This window comes from Sceloporus occidentalis, unplaced genomic scaffold (genome assembly GCF_023333645.1).
Source record: "Sceloporus occidentalis isolate IW3139 unplaced genomic scaffold, rSceOcc1.0.p SCAF_1, whole genome shotgun sequence".
NCBI lineage: Eukaryota > Metazoa > Chordata > Lepidosauria > Squamata > Phrynosomatidae > Sceloporus > Sceloporus occidentalis.
The window spans coordinates 189,156,741-189,176,570 of record NW_028316981.1 but is presented as its reverse complement, the minus strand read 5'-3'; the positions used below and the strand labels follow the sequence as shown (position 1 = coordinate 189,176,570).

Below are 19,830 nucleotides of genomic sequence, written 5' to 3'. Positions count from 1 at the left end.
AAACCTATGGACTAAATGCTGCAACTCTTCAAGGGTGTGGTGAGTTTCCGTGGAGAAGGAGGAGCATCAGCCTATACATCTTTGCGTATTTTTTGTACATTCCTGACACATTTTAATTATTTTTCCATCCACCCTCAGTAAAATATGTCCAGGTATGCTTTGGGGACAGCCAGCAAGCTGCTGTTTTTAGTACAAGCCCTTTGATGGACATATTTTCAATCTGATCAGATCAGTGTGGTCTGTTGAGTCTTTTGCATGCTTTTGACCAAATCACCGTGTGACTTGTGACACTGTGAGGGATGGCTGGGAAGATTGAAATGGCTGGCTTGTTAATATATTGTACTTATGCCCAAATATAGAAAAATTTTGGAGCCAGCCTTTGTAAAAAGACTAGGTTGCAGGGCAGAAGGAAGAAGCCCCTCTTTCTCAGGTTCATCTCTTGCTTTCTTGCTTTAGCAAGCAAGCTCATCTGACTTTTTCAAATATCTTTAAAGCCTGGTTTTGCAGTGCAGTGGCACAGCTGGTCGGTCCCCTAAGTGTTGTTTGCATGGCCTAAAAGGGTCAATTATTCCAGATTAACTTTTCTGTCTCATAAGGGCTTCCTAGAGACTAAGACAGAAGTAGGAATTGTTTGGCCTTGCGGTCTTGGCAGTCCAGTGGATCTCCCAATGCGTGTAGTGACCCAAAAAATATTTGGCTAACCTAACACTTTTTTGCCAAAAAATCCATTCAGATCTCAGTAATTTCACTTAGGTGTGCCATTCTGTCTCTCCCAGCTCCAAAATGAAACTCCAAAACTGCAGCTGCAGTTGTAGGGTGTGAGCCTCTGGAGGTCCTGAGGAGCCCCAAAGGTGCGGCATGACCTTCCAGGCTCTGAGACGTGCCCAACCTTGATCTATGTCAGTTACGACTTCATGACTCATTCTTCCTGTCGTGTGTGTCTGAGGGGCCTCTGCTGGCCCATCCCTCTCAGTCCAATTGCATTATCATGTGAGGTTTTTGCAGCGAACCAAAAATATTGGTCTTACTTAGTCTTAGCTTATGGATAGCTGATGATTTAATTCCTTGCTAGCTTGGTCTTATTTGAATATCAGTAAAATCCAAGGGACAGACCTAATCGCTTAACCTGCTGCGGCCTCTTTTTTTGTGGGATAGGGAATGTAGATGACCCAGTATGACCCATACCATTTGCTAGTCCCTTAAACAAATTCTCCTTGGATCCTGCCGGACCTCTCTCTGCTTGACATGACCCTGCTTTCCTCTCTCACATTCTTCCCTTCTGGCTTGTAACAATGACATTTGTGCCCTTGGCTAGCTGTTCCCATGGTGTTCCCCAGGCACCCAGCAATTTGGATGGAAAGCACCCTAGTTTGCAGTGGGTTGAGGAAGCCATATTATTTCCATAGTCTCTCAGGTGGGGAAGGGGAGAGTCTCTTTCCAGGACCCTTTTCATTGTCGTGGACCTAAGCCACAGAGCCCCCCTCCCTTTGCATCTCCTTTCCACCTGGCCACCCACCCTCCAGGCCTGGACAAGAATGGGTCTCCTTTCCCCCACTTTTATTTATGGGAGCTCAGCATGATGGATGTTTAAGGTCCCAAGTGTTAAGATGTGAATGCTGTGGAGGGTCACAAGGTGGCTGTCCCCAATTTAAGGGTTAGAACTAGGAGCTTTCAAAATGCATCCCCTACTCTTGGCATTTCCAACAGCTGCCTGCTACCTTAATGCAGCTCAGCTTGTATGTTGGTTTCCAGCTTCCCCTTAAAAACGAGGAGAGGACTTAGTGCAGATTTGCTGGTTTGGGGTTGGGAGTACACTGCTTCGGCTCCATTTGCCATTCAAATTGCATCTCCTTCTCTCCCCCCCCCCCCTCCAGTCCCAGCTGGGGGAAGGGAGAAGGGGAGAAGCCAAAAATAATTTCAAGCTGTGTCCTATTGATCGCATACATAATTATTGTCATAATCACGCCACTCCTGAGCTCTTAGGCTGGGAGGGCTGATGAAGGAAGCAGATGGGAGACCTCGGCATGCTTAGCTTGGCTGACCTTGGTGACAAGCACTTCATTTAGTTCGGGGGGAGGGCTTATTTTGCTGGTTTTGTCCTTTTCTCTATGAGTTAAAGATGCACAAAACCAGATGCATTTGTGACCCCAAATGGAGCTTGTGGGTTGGTAATTTTTGGCCATGCTTTAAGTTTACAGCCTTAGTTTTAGCTGTAAACTATTCTATAACTGTGCCCAGTCTGCTTATTCTTATCTAAAGCTTAGAAATTTTAGGGTTAAGTCACCAGGGAGCATTTCTGAAGAGCGGGATATAAATATATACAGTGGGCCCTTGGTATCCACTGGAGTTTGGTTCCAGGATCTCCTGTGGATAGCAAAATCAGTGGATGTTCAAGTCTCATTAAATACAATTGATAGTAAAATGGTATCCCTTATATAAAATGTCATAATCAAGGTTTGCTTTTTGGGATTTATGTATTTTTCATAATATTTTCAAGCTGAGGATGCTTGAATCCATGGATAAAAAAGTCCGTGGATATGGAGGGCTGACTAGTATAATAAATAAAAACTAGAAGTTCCTAGAATCCTCCCAGCCATCATTGGACGTTGCTGGTTGATGTGCGCTAGAAGTTGTAGTTTTTTTCTAAAAATAAAAATCCAACCTCTGCTCTTTTTATTATTTTGCTCTTTACTCTATTTCATCCTGAGAAGGACTGTGCTTGCAAATGAATGCAAGAACCCAGATTTCTTGTGATCCTGAGCATTGGTCACACCAGCAAGTCAGTTGTTTCTGTAGAGAAGTCTGTGAATCATTTTCTTTGCCCATTGGACAATCTAACCAAAGAAAGCCCCCCCTGGAGGGGAATGTGTAACACTGTCATGTTAGTAAGGAAATATAGATCCAGAAAACTAGCTATAAAGAACTTTTTTGAATCTGTCTTAAATATATTTCCACCCACCTCAAGCCATGGGAGATTTCTCTTGTATGAACCTGCCTGTAATATCTTGTTACCCATACATCTGCAAACCTATAAATACATTGTTTTTAAAAGTCTTTCATTTTCAGACAACATAAATGAAACAGATTAAATCTGTAAAAATGCCACTTATTCTTGTCACAGTATGTACTTCTGTGTGTAGACTTTGGAGGCTTCTTGTGCATAATGGGTACTTAGGCCTAGAGGCAATGAATTTTTTAAGTCCAAAGTTACAGACTCCCCATGGTCTTCCATCAAGGGCAGACCTGCTCTTTGAGCACCTTAGTTGAAGGGCAGGATGGGGTCTGTCCCTAGAACATGAATCCATCAACAGGCTTGAATCCATGGGTCCTGCAAGACTGCATTTCTGCAGTAGCTTCTCATTTCTCAATAGGACAGGTCTAGCATTCTTTAACCCATAAATGTTTCTGTGAGCAATTTTCTTTCCAGAGGTTTTCAAGAGACAGCTTTGCTGTTCTGACAATTAAGACTCTGATCTATTGAGATTGGGCTTAAGTCTTTAAGGTCCTGAAAAATCCTGTTTGTTTATCCAGGCAAAATTATTAAACTGCTTCGGTTCTAGCTAGTGTTGCTCTGTGCTCACTCTGAGCTGGTAAAACTTTATCTTGACTCAGATAACAGGTGCACAGACTACCATGACTGAGATTGCATCCACACTGCAGAAATAATCCAGTTTGACACCACTTTAAGAGCCATGTCTAAGTGCTATGGAATTCTGGAAATTTTATGTTGTGGCACCAGAGCTTTGCTCACTACAACAGTTCCCAGAAATCCATAACATTGAGCCATGGCAGTTCAAGTGGTGTCAAACCAGTTTATTTCTGCAGTGCAGATGCAGCCTGAATGTTCTTCAGAAACTCCATCCCTGTCTCCCCTTCCCTGTTCATAGAAAACCAAGTCAGAAGAAAGCCTTGACTCCCCAGCTTTCTTTTCTGCTCCCCAGTGACTAAATTTTTCATATTCAGAGAGGCTTGGTGTTGGGGGAGGATTGTCTGGAGTACCTTGCAGTCTTGTTAAGTTGCTCTCCCTCTGCCCGCTGTCTGATCTGGGGCAGGGAAGGTTCAGGTTTGCCACCTCAGGGACAGCGAGGCCTAAAACAGCAGGTGCAAAACAAGAGCCTTAATTGAAGTTCCCTTTCAAAATAGGCTCCGCATGACGTGTTTCCCACCCAGTCAGACTTCAGCTGTGATTTCAGCGCAAACAGCCCCTCCGTTCTCCAGGGAGATCTCTGGTTTGGCCCGTTAGGAAGGCTTTTAGGGGGTGGGGATGGAGAGAGGATGTGCCAGCTAAGTAAACAGCTAATGGAAGCCTGGAATAACTGCTGAGACCTGTTTTGTTTGTGTCATTTTTCAGGATGTTTCCCCCCCCCCTTTGGATCATGAAAGGCACCATTTCCTTTCTTGCAGAGGAAGGGGGGTGCTCTAAAGCAGTGGTTCCCAACCTGTGGGTCAGGACCCCTTTGGAAGTCGAACGCCTAAGACCATCGGAAAACACATATTTGCATGTAGCAATGAAAATAATTTTATGGTTGGGGGTCACCACAACATGAGGAACTGTATTAAAGGGTTGCGGCATTAGGAAGGTTGAGAACCACTGCTCTAAAGCAATTTGTTTAAGGCTTACCACCCACCTTTTCTTCAAAGGGCCTGACTGTTCACATTTACCCATTTTTTTCTCCTTATCGTCTTATCCTTATAAGCACAGGTTGCTGCGGCTCCCTTTTCCTAGATTGGAGACTTAGTGCAGGGGCTGCGACATCAGACTGTAGACGGGGATGTCTAGTGCACACCAGGGAAGGAGAAGAGGACAGGGATGGCCTTCTGTAAAGATGAAGCAAGTTGGTTACACAGTGGAACAGAGAGGAGGAAAATGATAAGGAGGCAGACTTTCTTCCCCAAAGCTATTTTGATCTAGCTGGGTCCAAGGCAGATCCTTTATATGACAAGGAGCTTTGCATCGGGGGGTGGGAAAGAGACTGAGCAAAAGAAAGACCTGTAATTAAGAGTAGCCTTGGTGACAGGGTGGTAACCATGGGACCCAGCCTCCCCACAAGTCCCTGTGTGGGGGTCCCCTGGGGCTGCAAGCAGATGATAAGGGCAAGAAACAAAGGCATCTGCTGAACAAAGAGCTAGGCAGAGGGTATTGATCCCTGACACAGACCAGGCCTTCCTTCTACCAGTGAGAGGGTTTTGTGATGGGGGGCAGGGGTTGATGCCAGGTTAATGTTTGACCCCTTGATGGTGACTGAAGCAAAAGGGCTCTCTCTAAGCTGTGCAGTGTTGGCAATTGAAGAGGAGCTGCCACTCACTGGTTGAACACAAATGGCAGCTTCAAGAGAGCTCTCACCCGATGTAGCTCAACCTGGGTGAGATGAACCGTTGGTGTGGTTCAGTGTAAGGCATACAGGCTATTGATAAAAATCAAAGAGTTTGTGAAAATTCTGTCACCCAGGTATCCCATCCCTTGTTTGCCTTTAATCCCTCCTTAGAATACACACATTCCACAAAGGCATCCCTTGACTGCTGCAGTCCTTCCTTCTCCTTCCACATTCCTGCTGTTAATTCCCTTCTCTACATGTGTTTCCTCTTTCCATTAGGAACTGCCAGGGTAGCAAAAAGCAGTAAGAAGCAGCTGAGAGACTGCTGGTTGTCCTCCATTGGCACTTTGGTCCCTGCTCTTTCTTACCCAAACCATGTTTGTTCCCGTCATCTTGTTCATATTTTGAGACTTACATTAAATAGAAGGAACTCTATAAAGTAATAGGAACACACCCTTAAGATCTAGAGGTCCATAGCCTCCTCCCCTCCTTTTTGTTTTTTAAGGAATGTCAAGTGAGAAAAAGGCTGGAAGATTAACATTTTGCTTTCTGACTAAAATCACTTTTTTTCAATTAAATGGCTGCAGCAACATTCCTGCACCCATTAGGCTTAAATGTCCTGTTATCCTCATCTCTGTAGTTTCCCCTTTAACTGCATCTTTCTTTTCTTTCCAGGAGCCTGGAGAAAGAGATTTCATTTGATTTTGGACCTCATGGAGAATTTTCATATCTGTACGGCCAATGCTATGAACTCACCACAAATGAGTAGGTGCCCCAAACTCTTGCCTAATGTGTTTCTTCTGGCATGTGGATCTCCTTTGACATTTAGAGCATTTCCTTCTGGTTCTGTGTTTCACTTCACAAGTGCCAAAATGCAGAAAGTGATGACTCAGATGGTGACCTTTGCAAGGCCAGCCCTACCATTAGGCCAAATTAAAATATCTAAGTGATGTGGAAAGGCAGCAAGTTCTTGGCAACTTATTTTGTTCTGTATTGTGACTGCAAGGGATCAGGAGTGGTGTTAGAGGGATTTTCTGGCTGCTAAGCCAGAAGGATATGGCTGTCCTTGGATACTCTCCCTCTTGGATTGGTCAGGTGCAGATGCTTCATTTGCTACTCTGGCCTTGATCTTCTTGGTTATGATCAGTGATTAATAATGGGAAGATGATGCAGATTTCTCCCAAGATCCTGCTTTCTGTTGCTTTATAGCTTAGCAAAATCCTTTAGTTGATGGCTAACTCTTAGCAGCAGCATGGTGGAAATGAGATCAGAATTGACACTGGAAGGGGTTGGAAAGAGCTGGAATCTGAGTTTAGATTTAGAGGAGATAAGACTGCTTTAAAACTGTTTTTGAGTATGTGCAGCAAAGTAGCTTCCCACAGCATATTGTTTAGTTGTCAGCTCTGATTCCATCTGACCCATTGTCTTGGTCAGTGGGCAGGATAGCTTTGAAGGAGCAGCATAATGATACAATCTTTTAGACCTAGTGCATGATCTCACAGCTAGCATCTTCAGACTGCAAGCCAAAAATGCAGCCACTGGATGTTTGTGGTTTAAGGAGGCACACAGAAGACTTCTCAGGCAACCCTAGTGTGCAAAAATGCATTTACTCAAGGCTGGGAGTTTTATAAGAGGAAAGCCCAGTTCCAGATCATTAAAGTCTTGAATGGTAGAAATACTAAGTCCACAGTGTGACCTCCAGAATATATTGAGCAAAGGAGTTCCCTTGAAGTCCCAAGCTGGTCACCTCAAGATGAATCCCACGTGAGTGCTGACATCCCCAGTTTGATGTTCTGCATCTCATTCTGCATGGTGTGTTAATTGTTTAGGGCACAGGTCAGTGAAAAGTGGCCCATGGGCCACATGCAGCACCCAAGGCCATTTTAAAAAATCAGCATTTTTCAAGCCCTTTGTAGGGTGGGGTGGGGGCATTCCCTTCATGTTTTAGGGGCCCAAGAGAAGCCGTTTCTGAAACATGAAGTGAACAGGAAGTGACTTCTGTTCATTTTCTCTTGTTAACAAAGGTTTGAATGCCCCCAGTGTCCCCTAGAGGGGGTTTGATGGCAAAAATCTGAATAGCAACAATTGTATGGAAGGGTTCTACTGCAACAACAGAAGGGGCACAAATTAAGAAATGTAGTCAGGAGAAAGAAGTTTAGGGAAGAAGTGTGTAGGGTGTGTGTGTCAGGGTTCAGCTCTCTTTACTTCAGCTCTGTATTCATCCCTTAGATAAGACTCCTTGTTTTCTGGGTAATTAGTGGTAGATCTGGGCTTTCCTACATGACAGCTAGTTTGGCACCCAGGGGCCTTCTTTTTCCTAAGCCAGAAGGATTGATGGATCATGTCAGGGCGAGTGCCAGTAGAGAAGGCATCTTGCTTCCTTTGGTGCCGTCATCTGGACCCTTCTTCCTTGGATCTCAGCTGTGAAAAACAACAACAATCGCAACACCCCCAAACCTTTCTGCATAGATCTCCTGGCATGTCATACTTTTCTAACTTAAAAGGAATAAAGGAGATTATTACCAATATTTTAAGATGCAGTTTTAAGAGACAAAACTAGACCTTTGGTTTTCAGGCAGGGAATCAGCTCTTGCAAAATGCCATTTTGGTGTCTCATGTGGAAGTGTTTTTTGGAAATGAGCCTGGCAATCAGGAATCCAGCAGTCGTTTTCAAGAGTGGCAGATGAAAACAAGCCTCCTACCCTTACTTTGACAGAGTGTCCTACAGCCATCCTGGAGGCAGGATTCCCATGGGAGTCGAGCCCAAATGAGAATCCTGCCCACCCTTCTTGTTGATCTGCTATGTTATGCATGTGGATCTGTCCCCATTCATCTAGCCCTCAGGCACACAGTGGCTTCTTAGGAAAAAAACAGCAATAACCGTTGAATGTAAAAAAACAAAAACAGAAATGCATGCAGTCAGTGACTTACAAGATCCGGATGGCTTTTTCAGGCTGATGTCTTGTTATTATTCCATCCCTCATGCTTTTGAAATTTGCCCCTCTATAAGGGTGAGCGCATACAAGCATAGGATTCTGTTTTTCTGTCTTCTGCTAGCTTTGGCAGGTTCAGCAGTGACTCCTCAACTTAGGAACACTGGCCATATATGCTTTTAAAGCAGACAGTGGCAGAGACAACTCAGCAATCTTTGTCTCTTGCTGACTGACCTCTTAGCAAAGAGATGGTGTACTCTTTGTACAAGTGATAGCACTGAGACTCAGTACTAGTATTTGCCTAGTTGCGAGAAGAGGGAACAAATGAATTCCCAAGAATGGGGATCCCTTTGATAAAGGAAAGGCTGCCATGATCAGGAAAGCTCAGTATTTGCTTTTTGGAGGTTGCTTTTGGGTGATGTGAATGGTATGGTGACAAGAACCATGGACATAGAGAATGGAAATGTGACTTTTGGGGGACTACAGCCTGTAGAATACTTACCCAGCACAGCTACTGGTCATGCTTGCTACAGATTCAAGGAATTTTATTCCAAAAAAGAACATTTCCAGGCTGTGCAATAAGGGACTGGAAACTGTGTTCATAAGTTCACTCTTTGCCCATTCTAATGCTGGTTTCTCAGCCATTAGTGGATACTACTGAGGCATTTTCAGTTCTTCTGCATTTCTGATTTTTAGAATCATTCTATTGCTTTTAAATGGGAAAACATGCCTAGGGTCTATACAGATGGGCACCATCCAGCCGCCCCTGTACTGGCTGGATTGGTGCCACAGCAGCACCAATCCACTCCCTGTAGGGAGCAAAAAGAAGCCGCCTCAAGCAGCTTCCTGGAAGGGGCGTCATAAGTACCATGGCACGGCGTCATGACACCCCTTCCGTGCTGCGCTGTTTGGGAGCCCTGGTGGTGCAGTGGTTAAATGCCTGTACTGCAGCCACTCACTCAAAACCACAAGGTTGCGAGTTCAAGACCAGCAAAAGGGCTCAAGCTTGACTCAGGCTTGCATCCTTCCAAGGTCGCTAAAATGAGTACCCAGATTGCTGGGGCAAATTAGCTTACAGTTGTAAACCGCTTAGACACTGCTTAGGCGGCATGAAGCGGTATATAAATGAAGCTTGTTTGGGGGCTGTGCTGCCTGTGCAGCATCATAGCGTGCCCCGTGTGGACAGGCACATGCCAAAATGGCGCACAGGTGGCGCGGTGAGGGCTTGGAGCGTGGGGACACTCAGCCCTCACCCCACGCACAGGCCGGTCCTTTCCACTAGTCTGTTGAGCTACTCAGTCTCATTCATTCCTGAATCCCTACATTTGACCACAGAAGCTAGATGCTAGATCAGGAGCCTGGTTAATCTCCTGCTGACATGTTTCAGGTTCCTTTTAATCTGGGTGGCCTCAGCAATGTGCTGAGCAGCATGTCAGCAGCAATGTGCTAGGTGAAGACATTTTGTTCTGAGCAACACTGCTTTAGAAATCTAGTCTGTAGGTTTGATTACAAGGACTACCAAATGTATGACATAGGAGTTCATGAGTCTCTTCTTTGCTCTTTCTTTTTTCCAGATACATTTATCGTCTCTGCCCATTTAACAGAGTGTCCCAGAAACCGAAGCATGGTGGCTCAGAGACCAGCCTTGGGTAAGAGGCTCTGCTACTCTCACTTAGTTCCAGGAACAAGGGTCTGGTACCCATGCTGCTCATAGCAACCAGAGGTCCCCTCCTGCCTGAGCTGTGGAATCTACAGGCTTACCTTGAGCCCTGAGCTCACTGGGCATGTCAGACTCTTGGCTTAGTACCTGCCTAATCCCACCTGCACTTTAGCAATGATAATACTGGCCTACCATGCAGGCCTGTTTTAATGCTTGTGCCATGTTAACATAACATATGGCCAAGCACCATATAAATGCTAAGTATGGGCCGGTAAAGACTGGCGCTTTGCACCGCCCTCAGCCCGAACTAGGGGTGTGCGGGGGGTGAGTGTTTACATGCTCAGCAGCCCTACTGCTCACCCTGGGCACCAGCTTGGCATGCCCCTGTACAGATGGGGCATGCCATGATGACATCCACGTAGTGCAGCATCCAAACAGCGCTACATGGATGTCATTATCACGTGTGGGTTTGCCAATGGCGCCCCACGTGCACCCTAAAAAGAACCCACTGGAAACAGGTTCTTTTTAGGCCTCCCAGAGGCCGCAACGTTTGGTTGGTGCAGTCTCCATCTGGGACAGAAAGGGGCGGCATTCCCCCCCCCCCCTTCTGCCAGTCTGTATCCCCCCTATGTTTAGTTTAATTGTGGATCGTAACATTCCTCCTGAACCTCAGCTTGGATAAGAATATCTTTCCCAGTAAATCTGATCAAGTTCTTTTAAAAATAAAAATGTAGCCCTGTTCTCTCATCTTGTGAAAACTGACATCTCCTTGATGGCAAGGTGCCCTGAAATGTATTTCTCCTTAAGGCTTGAAGGGATGGGGTGGCATTAATTCCATTCTCCTCTCACCCCCTGGGCCTCCAGAGTATTCTTAGGACAAGAGCTGTTATGAGTACTCTTACTTACCTTGCTTCCCTTTCAGCACATGGGGTTCGTGGACTGGTTCAGAGGATAACAAATTCAGTGTCATGAAATATGAACATGGGACGGGCTGCTGGCAGGGCCCCAACCGATCCACCACAGTGAGTTCTATGAGAAGGCTGGGTTGGATAGCTTGCATTTGAAAATGCTATCTCACAGAAATGATACCTATTGCAATACAAAAACTATGTGCATAGTTTGTATTCCAAAGCATGCTCAAGGAGATCACTGGTAAGGAAGGAAACCACAGGGATACCAATTCAGCACAACAGGTGTAGTTAGGATGGTGCAAGTGCAAAGCCTGGTCAGTTAGTTGTTAGAATATTTTGTTAACAGTTTGGGCTGGGCTGGGCTGGGCTGGGCTGATGAATGTTGCAGAAGGCAGCTAGAGGACCATAACCATACGTAGGTGAGCTAACATTGCCTTGCAGGCTTCAACTGATAAAGAGTTTTCTTTGGGCTAAAATTCTGGCTCAGACTGAGATGGTGTGCTGGAAGAGTTTCCCCTTCATTCAAAATAGGACAGCGACTTGCAGTAGGGTTGGCTCTTTTTCAGTCAGAAGCTTGTTAGTTTCTTTAAATCAGCTTTTTGAGCTGCCTGAAACTTTTGGTTGTGTTGTGAAGAAATGGCAGTAGGAAGGAAGGAAGATGATTCCTGAAACGATAGGATGAGGGAGATGAATCTTTGGTTGGAGGCAGAGGTGAAGCCCTCTGGGTCTGGACATTCATTGATGCTTAAAAGTAAAGGGTTTTACTCCTGTGCAATGGCTGTAATTCTAAGCATACTTATACAGAATACAACCTAATTGTAACAGTTGGGAACATTTTGACACTTTTCCATTAAAGGTTATTCCTACTTTACGACCAACTAAACTGTTATTCTTCACATTCAGCATGATGGGAAAAAGTCAAAGTTTTCAAAGTGAAAGAAAGCAACCAACAAAAAAGTTGTTTTTGCATCTGGGTCATGGACCACCTAGGGACCCCAGGGAACCCCTGAACTAGCCCTTAAGGAGTTTCTATACTCTGTACAACAAAACTGTTTTCCCTTGCACAACAGGTTTTCCACAGAGAATACGTTTCTCAGCAGTCCTGCTTGCAAATTAAGCCTGTGTTTATTTTTCAGTGATCAGTCACACAACACAGTATGCTAAATGCCAAATACATGAGTATTGAAAAACTTTATGGTATATTAGACATCTTTCACCACTGGGACAAGCAGCTCTGTAAAAAAAAAAAAAACAAGGCCATGATAAGTGCATCATTTAGTTTCTTCAGTTTTCTCAGTTTCTTTTGTTCAGTGGCTATCCTTGGTGTAGTTACTTGGAAATAAAGAATGATAACAGCGGAGGGGGGAATTACTTTCCCCACTTAGCATTCTCTATTTCACAGGGCAGTTGTGAGGATAACATGGGAAGGAAAGCATACAGGCCATTGGGAAATTCTTAAAGGAAGGTGGGCTAGTTAATCAAGCCTTTTGGATCTTGAAGTAAAACAGTGACCCCATTTTTAAGAGCCCCACTGATGAAATCCATAGAAAACTGAGAGCCATTATCGTGTTTTTTATTCCACCCAGGTGAAACTTTCATGTGGCAAGGAGACAGTGGTCACATCCACAACAGAGCCGAGTCGCTGTGAGTACTTGATGGAGTTTGTCACTCCAGCAGCCTGCCATGAGCCAAAGGACCTCAATCATGATGAACTCTGAGAGCAGGTGAGTCCATCAGCAAATCCAAACACCTTGCTCTGTCAAGGTGGGTTTTGCTAGCAACAGACATGACTGAACTGAGAAAGGAAAGGCAGCAGAAGTTCTTTATGCAGGAACTCTCCAACCTGGAGCATTAATATAGCACAGGATATTCAGTGTTCAAGAGAAACACTTTGGGACAAAACAACAACAAAACTTCATATTGATATTATGTTAGTATATACATATATAATGTGATTATAACTGAGAGTATACAAGACAGAAATTTTGAGGTTATGGAGGAAAGCTTGGTGAGAATATCAGTCCAGTGTAAAAGGTGTAAAAGACCACATCGGGCATAATTAGGGAAGAAACTGAAAACAAATCTGTCACTATCAAACTGCCATGATAAAGATCTCTGGTGCAGCTACACTTTAAATGCTGCGTATAGTTCTGGAAAGGGGGATATTGTGGCATTGGAGATGCAAAGAGGGCAACTAAAACAGTCAAGGGGCTGGAGCAACTCTCCTGTGAATCAATGTTTGGGCTGGGTTTGCTCCTTCTCTAATATTACTAGATGCCTGGATGGTGGGAGATTCAAGGCAAATAATATGGAAGAGATTCTTCACATAGAACATGTTAAACTGAAATTTACTACCACAAGATGTAATCGTGGCTGATAATTTGCAAGGATTTTAAAGGGAATTGAGCACCTTCTTGGAGATTTGGGCTGTCAGGGGTTACTAGTCATGATGGATATATATTCCCTTCAGTATCTTTCTGTAGGGAATCTGAACAGGAAGATGCTGTTATTTTCATGTCTCTACTGGCTGGCTTTTCATAGACTGCTGTTTATTAACAGAACACTGGCTTTTGGTCTTTCTTTTCTGGTCTCGTCCAACATGAGTCTTCATTTACTCTTAAGAACCCCTTCCCTTCCATGAGGGCTCTGTGGCAGGGATAGGTGTGCCTTTAACTGGAGGCTAACAAAGATTGGGCTATTTAGGCAGTGGCAGTTCCTCTTCCTCTTCTCAGAGCCCATTCCTGTGTCCCTGCTTTTTTCCTTTGATTGATTGTCTGCTTTTTTGTTTTTGCAGATGTGCAGAAGCCATAACTAGTAGAGCCAGGCTCAGATCCCAATGATTCCGAGACCCATGGCAGAATTCACCGCCTGCTCTTCTGTCCCACAGCCCACCCTCATGGACTTCCCATGTTGATCCTGGCATCCCTTCCCCACTGTTAGTGCTGCTTTGCCCCAGTGGACTTCGGGGTTTTTAAATACTGGTATTTTCCTTGCCAGTCCTGCAAAGATAACTCTTTTTCTCCCCGCCCTCCTTTCTTGCTTTAGGGCACCACCTGCCCTGGTCATGCACAGGACTGCAAAGCTGCCTGGCCATTTATCTTGATGGGGGAAGGCACTCTCCACCCCTCACTGTTGTTTCTTTGTAGGGGAGAAGGGGGTTAAGTTCATTCAGGAGTGGTGAAGAAATCTCAGGCTGTCTTCCTGAAGTGCTTTCTTCTGCTGGACTTTTGTTCTGAGCCAGATATCTCTCAGCCTGAGAGAGTGGAGTAAGACAGGCTGGGGAAAAGAGCCTGTGTCCAGCTTGCCTCCTGCACTGACAGTCCCAGACTGTCTTTCTGTTTTATTCTAATCTGCTGTTTGGTGGTGAACTCTTTCGGAAACAAACAAACACACATTCCCTTCCAATAAAGAAACATCTCTCGTCTCTTCTGTCTCTGGAGCATCAAAAATGAGAAAAGGGGTTGCAGAGTGCAAGGATCTGGTATTGAAGGGGTGCCACAAAATAAGGGTGGCATAACATGGCCTGTTTAGACTGACTGCACTAGGAGCAGCTGGTATGGGCTGTACACACGTTTTGCCCCCCCTCTGTGCCCACTGCCCCCCATAAGCAAACAGGAACTTCCTATGAAAAGCATGGCTGTGGGGATGGGATTGATGATGGGTTAGAACCAACAGGCTCTCCTCTTCTTCCTTGCTGGCTGCCCCTCTCCCCTTTGGGGACGTGGGCCTCTCTGCTCTGTGCCTCCCCTTGATAAGGGTTTGGAGGAGGGCAAAGCTGGTGCCTTTCACCTGCTCCCTTTGCTGTCTCAAAGGCTGGGCATTTCCATGACAAAAGAGGAGGCTGTGTCTCTCTCAGCCGCCATTGTTTTCCATCTGAGCCCCTTTCCATAAATACAGCCTGCTGCTGGCCTGGGGCTGCCTCCATGACAAAAGGCCCCTTTGGTGACTGGTGATAGGATAGTGTGGGTTTAGAAGAGGTAAGGATGTTCAGTTGGCTTTTGTGGGGAGGTTACTACCCCTATCTCCCACTTGGGTCTTCCCAGAGAATGGGAGAAGGAGGACAGATGGTTTCCTTTCCCACCCCATAACATCATCACGTGATGTGGGCACCTATTGGTGAGAGGAGGTATTAAAATATAAGCCTTTGCTCTCCATTTAGATTTATTTACTTTATTTTAAAGATTTATAACCTGCCTTTCTCCCACAATGGGATTTAGTCAGTTATGTGTTTATCTCCCCTAAGTTCTTTCCTTTGGATCCAAAGATCTGACCAGTAAGGAGTGGAGGGGAGGAAAATCTATGTGCCTCTTGTCCCATAAACACAGATCACTGTATTTTTTTTTTTTGGGGGGGGGGGGGGATACATTTTTTAATATCTGGGAAGTAAGTGCAAAACTGAACCATCGCTTATAGCCTAACCCACCGGCTTCCATAGATACACAAAGAAGGAACCCAAAGAGATGAAATCCACTGGTTGCTTTTTGTAGATACACAAGGAAAACATGCCTCACAACAAGGCAGTGTTGTTTCTGGGGCAGAAGTTATGCTGTGTGCACAGCCTTTGGTCTCAGGCCATGGTTGCAAGTCATCCACTTCACTGTCTTTAGGTGCACTGAGTTACTTGCCTTATAAATGAATTTGCCTCCTGCAAAGAATCAGTGTGGTGTAGTGGTCTGAACACTGGAGACCAGGATTCAAATCCCTGCTTGGCTATAGAAACCCCCTGGGTGACCTTAGACAGGTCATACTCAGCCTCAGACGAAGGCAAAAGCAAACCCCCCCCCCCAACACACCTTGCTAAGAAAACCCCATGATAGTGTCTCCATAAGGCATAAACAATTCAAAGGCACACAGGACCTCACCTCCAAAAAGCCAAGGATACACAGTTAAGGGGTTCAAACTTGTTCGCTAATTCCAACCTGAATATGGTTTTGCCCTTTTTTTTTTTTTTGTCCAGTGGGAGGTGTTAGAAATTGGAGACAAGGTTTGCGCCTGGTTCTTTCAGTACGTTTGACGAATAAGGCAGAGTAAGGACTATATGGACAAGTAGTGCGTGAACCTTTGTCCTCAAAATGTTAAAGCGAGTGAATATTTTGCTCTGATGTAACTCAGTATGCGAAACCATTTCAGTGTATGTTGTTGGTAGGAAAGGTGTTTGCAACAACATATGAAGTCGAGGATTTTCAGTTTCAGATGACACAATGATGAAATATTCTGAAGATGATCTGTGCTGGCAGTGTGTGGAAGGAGTACAGCTTCATACACAACACACACACCGTTTTTTGTAGAACTGTCTTCCTCTTCCCAGTGACTGATAGACAAAACTCGTATAAGATTCTGAACTTTTTTATTTTCTGGCATGAAAAGTACAAATAATTAAACAATTCCATGTAAAAGATTCATACAGCCGCCGTGCCTGAAATCCCAGTAATAAATAGTCTAAACTAAATGCAAAGTGTCATTTTTTTCTTATATTTTACAGCAGTTTTTAAAACCCTTCCCACATCAACTGACTCTCATGATTTTTTTTTATTTGAATATTTTTAAAAACTGTCCCAATACATACGCGTGAAGCTCAAGAAGATCAGGGGGCCAGGCACTCCAGGCCTGTCATCTTCTCCCCTGAGCCCCCCATGCCCCTAACTAAATACATTAGTGGGGAGGGTGGAGGGCATGTAAAATGTTATTAGGAACTCGCCATTACAACAGACAGACAATTCTTTAAACCCTCTGCTCCCTTCAATGTTGCACCCTGACCCATCACTGGAAGCAAATTTTCTTAGCAAACAGGTCATGTCGCAAGCCCCTCTTGCTTGCTGGCTCTTCTGGTGTCTGCCTTCATCCATATACAGCATTCTCTTTTTTTTTCCCTCCCCACTCCTGATCCAACCCCAAATCAATCCACTTCGCCTTTTTTTTTAAAATAGTAAACTCAAACTGGCACTTATTGCTACTTGAAAAAATATACTTGAGAAGAGGCTAGATTGCTGTGACCATTTAGGAGTTGACGGATCACAAGAGAGAATTTTGTTTGCAACTAAATGCCCTGGTCGAGATGCAGGGAAGGGAGTCAGATGCAGTGTGGTTGCAGGATTTGAACTTAAGCAGGATCTGAACACCCAGCGACAAGGCATTTTGACCAAACAAGTGGAACTGGAGGCAAAGCGCACAGTTACTTGGCTGTTCCAATATGCAGCTTCAGATTGACTCGGTGGCTCTGTTTCGGTACAATTCATTAAGCACAAATGTTATTTTGATGGCTGTATAGTCTACAAAGGCAGCTAAACTTAAGGCTGTGTGTTTTTGTTATGCTCTAAATAAGATAATTATAAGGGGTTCTCATCTTCTGGTCTCCACAACTACTTTCTGGAGTCTTTCTACCCTGTCTTGCCCTGCTATCCTTTATGTAGATGGCAATAGGCTTTTCTATTTCTCCAGCATGGTGCTACTTTAAGGAACTTGAAGCTCTTGACCCTAAATTTCAGTGACAGATGTGATGCTGGCCATATGAAAGGTGTGTTGACAGATGACAACAGCCCTAAATCTGCAACTGCCTTCTGGCAGTTGTGGGGTTATGTGGCAGCCCAAGCAAGTTTAAAAGGACACCAAGCACCACCATTTCAAAAATGAAGATGGCTATGCATCACGTGCTCTCAGCCTCGAGAAGGCAATGGCAAACCTCCTCTGAACAAATCTTGCCACGAAAACCCCATGATAGGTCTGCCTTAGGGTTGCCGTAAAAGTCAGAAAGGACTTGATGGCACACCAACAGCAACAATGCTTGCAACATTCCCATTTGCATACTAAGGATTTTTACAAGACCCTCTGCACCCTTGTGCATTGCTTGCAGGTTCAGCTCTAGTGCATTTATCTATCCAACAGTCTGTCCTCTACTTATTGAAAAAGTCAAGATAGTGCTGTTTCTTTTGGGTAAATACATATTTGGAAGAGGAGGGGACAAAAAATATTTGAGATGCTGCTGCTGCTTAAAATATACTTGTACTATATGGTGCAGCTTTGATGCACATGCATTTGTTTGAACATACACTGTACATGAGATGTGCTAGAGATTTGACTTTGGGTCTTTGCAAGGCAGAAAGGCAAAGAAAGGGCAGCAACCTATGAGAAAAGCATGACTACCCCTACTAAACAAGGCAGCGGGCTGGTGTGTGTCCCTGCAAACTCTTGCTATGCTTTGGGGATGCCACACTCAGAAGGCATGCAGCCTTCTATAGCTTTACAAGGGAACCAGAAGGGCACTTTTGGAACTGCACAGAGCAGAACTTTCCAAAGGGGCAAAATGCCTTCTGTGGTGTCAGCGCTGCTGCCTGCTCTGATGAAGGCTCAGTTAGCTGCTAAAGAAGCAACTTCCCAAGCAGTTTTCATGCAGTGAAAAACAAGTAAAATAAAGCAAATACCTAGCCAAAAACAAGTACCTCACTATGGGGCAGCTCATTATGGCACTCTCCACCGAGCCCCAAAAGCCTGACAATCCAATTGCTTTCAGAGGTAAGAGAAACCCCTTGGATATTTGTAGTTTAATAGATATTTGCCCAGGAACAGTGCCATCCCAGCCAGAAGTAAGTCCCACTGAGTTCAATGGGCTTAGTCCTGGGGAAATAGTTACACAGCTTCATTCTATAATCCCGCTAGGCTATTTCCAGCAGCCATGTTCTTTTGTTTTCTTCGTCATCTTTGCACCAGACCACAGCCAAAAACCTACACTTCTCCAGAGCCTCATTTTAGAGCTACATGGGAATTCTTTAAGCTGCAAGATCCTCCTCTTGGGCCCATTGCACATGCCCAAAAAGTGTGTCCATGCTTTTCCACTCCTAAATAATGAAGCAGTCATAAATAAGCCACACGACAGGCTAGAAATGTTTCACATATGATGGGGGGGATTTTGATGTACATACCTAGCCTCTCCAAAGTTCACGAAAGTCCTCATCTAGTCTAGGATACATTTCCTCTTGAGGCCAGCTACTCCAGGCCTTAACAGTTGTTGCTGCTGGTCCCCTAAAACAGGGAGCGTCCAATGTAACCAACATACTTCTTGGATTTGGCCTAACATCCATTTGGTAGCCAGGAATCTGTAGAAATCATAAGACTCTTCAGAAAGAGCATTTCATCAGCAGAGGTTGACCTAGCGTGCACCTTGCTGTTTACATTTTTGAAATCATGTTTTCAAATGTGATAGTATAACCATCTTTTCCAAGTAGTCTCAGGATTTCATTACCAGTTTGTTTTAACATTGCCTAATTTCAAACTCCTTTATTGCCAACTCCCACTGATCACCTACGTATTATAGACTCGCTTACCACTGCAAGTGATCTTTCCTGTTTATTTTTTTGCAATTTTCCTTTGGGGTGTGTGTGTGTAAATGCATGTTTCAGACTTCTCCCTTGTGCTTAAGGAATTCCATGAATCAGAGCCAGAGACGGTCAAAAAATGTCCTTTATGCCAACAAGCTTCAGCTGCCGGTGGTGCTTGCTTAAAATATTTAAAATCAAAAAAGCAAATTGTCACTGAAATAAGTTTTGTAACATGTGGGAGGGATGCTGAGTGGCAGCATGTGAAGGGCAGAGGGTACAAAACACAAGAATAAATAGAGAAAATGACAAGCTACATGTTCCCCTCCCGCCCTCCCCTTACCTTTCAATTAGGATGAAGACTCAAATGTTGTTTTTCCCCCCAACAAGACAAAAGTAGATGATGTAACATCGAACCCCACAAACAAACTCGCCTATCAAGATTTTGTTCTATATGCCACATTTGTAGGTTGTTTTTAAAAGTTTTACTTCTGTGCACTTTGCCCTGTTGGAGAGCCTGTCATTTAAGCTTTTATTGTTATTATTGTTTCAATTTTTGTTTGCTATTAATAAATAAATTAGGAATAATCACTTCTCAGCAAATTAAAAATATTTCCCTTTTAACTTGCAACTCTGATGAGAACATAAATATACACAAATGTACTCTTACAAGGCAGTAATAAATATTTAAGTTAACAATAA

General features: G+C 44.3%; 1 protein-coding gene across 3 annotated transcripts in view; it reads left to right on the top strand.

Annotated features, from left to right (window-relative positions):
* The window catches only part of PRKCSH (PRKCSH beta subunit of glucosidase II), a 63,204-nt gene extending 48,961 nt beyond the window's left edge, over nucleotides 1-14,243 (top strand). For all 3 annotated transcript variants that reach the window (XM_089487517.1, XM_089487505.1, XM_089487513.1), the window contains 5 exons: nucleotides 5,991-6,080; nucleotides 9,823-9,897; nucleotides 10,831-10,930; nucleotides 12,406-12,543; nucleotides 13,614-14,243. In XM_089487517.1, coding sequence (XP_089343643.1) covers nucleotides 5,991-6,080; nucleotides 9,823-9,897; nucleotides 10,831-10,930; nucleotides 12,406-12,537 — 397 coding nt within the window. In that variant the 3' untranslated portion in view covers nucleotides 12,538-12,543; nucleotides 13,614-14,243. The remainder of the gene's footprint in view (nucleotides 1-5,990; nucleotides 6,081-9,822; nucleotides 9,898-10,830; nucleotides 10,931-12,405; nucleotides 12,544-13,613) is intronic.
* Nucleotides 14,244-19,830: the final 5,587 nt, after the last annotated feature.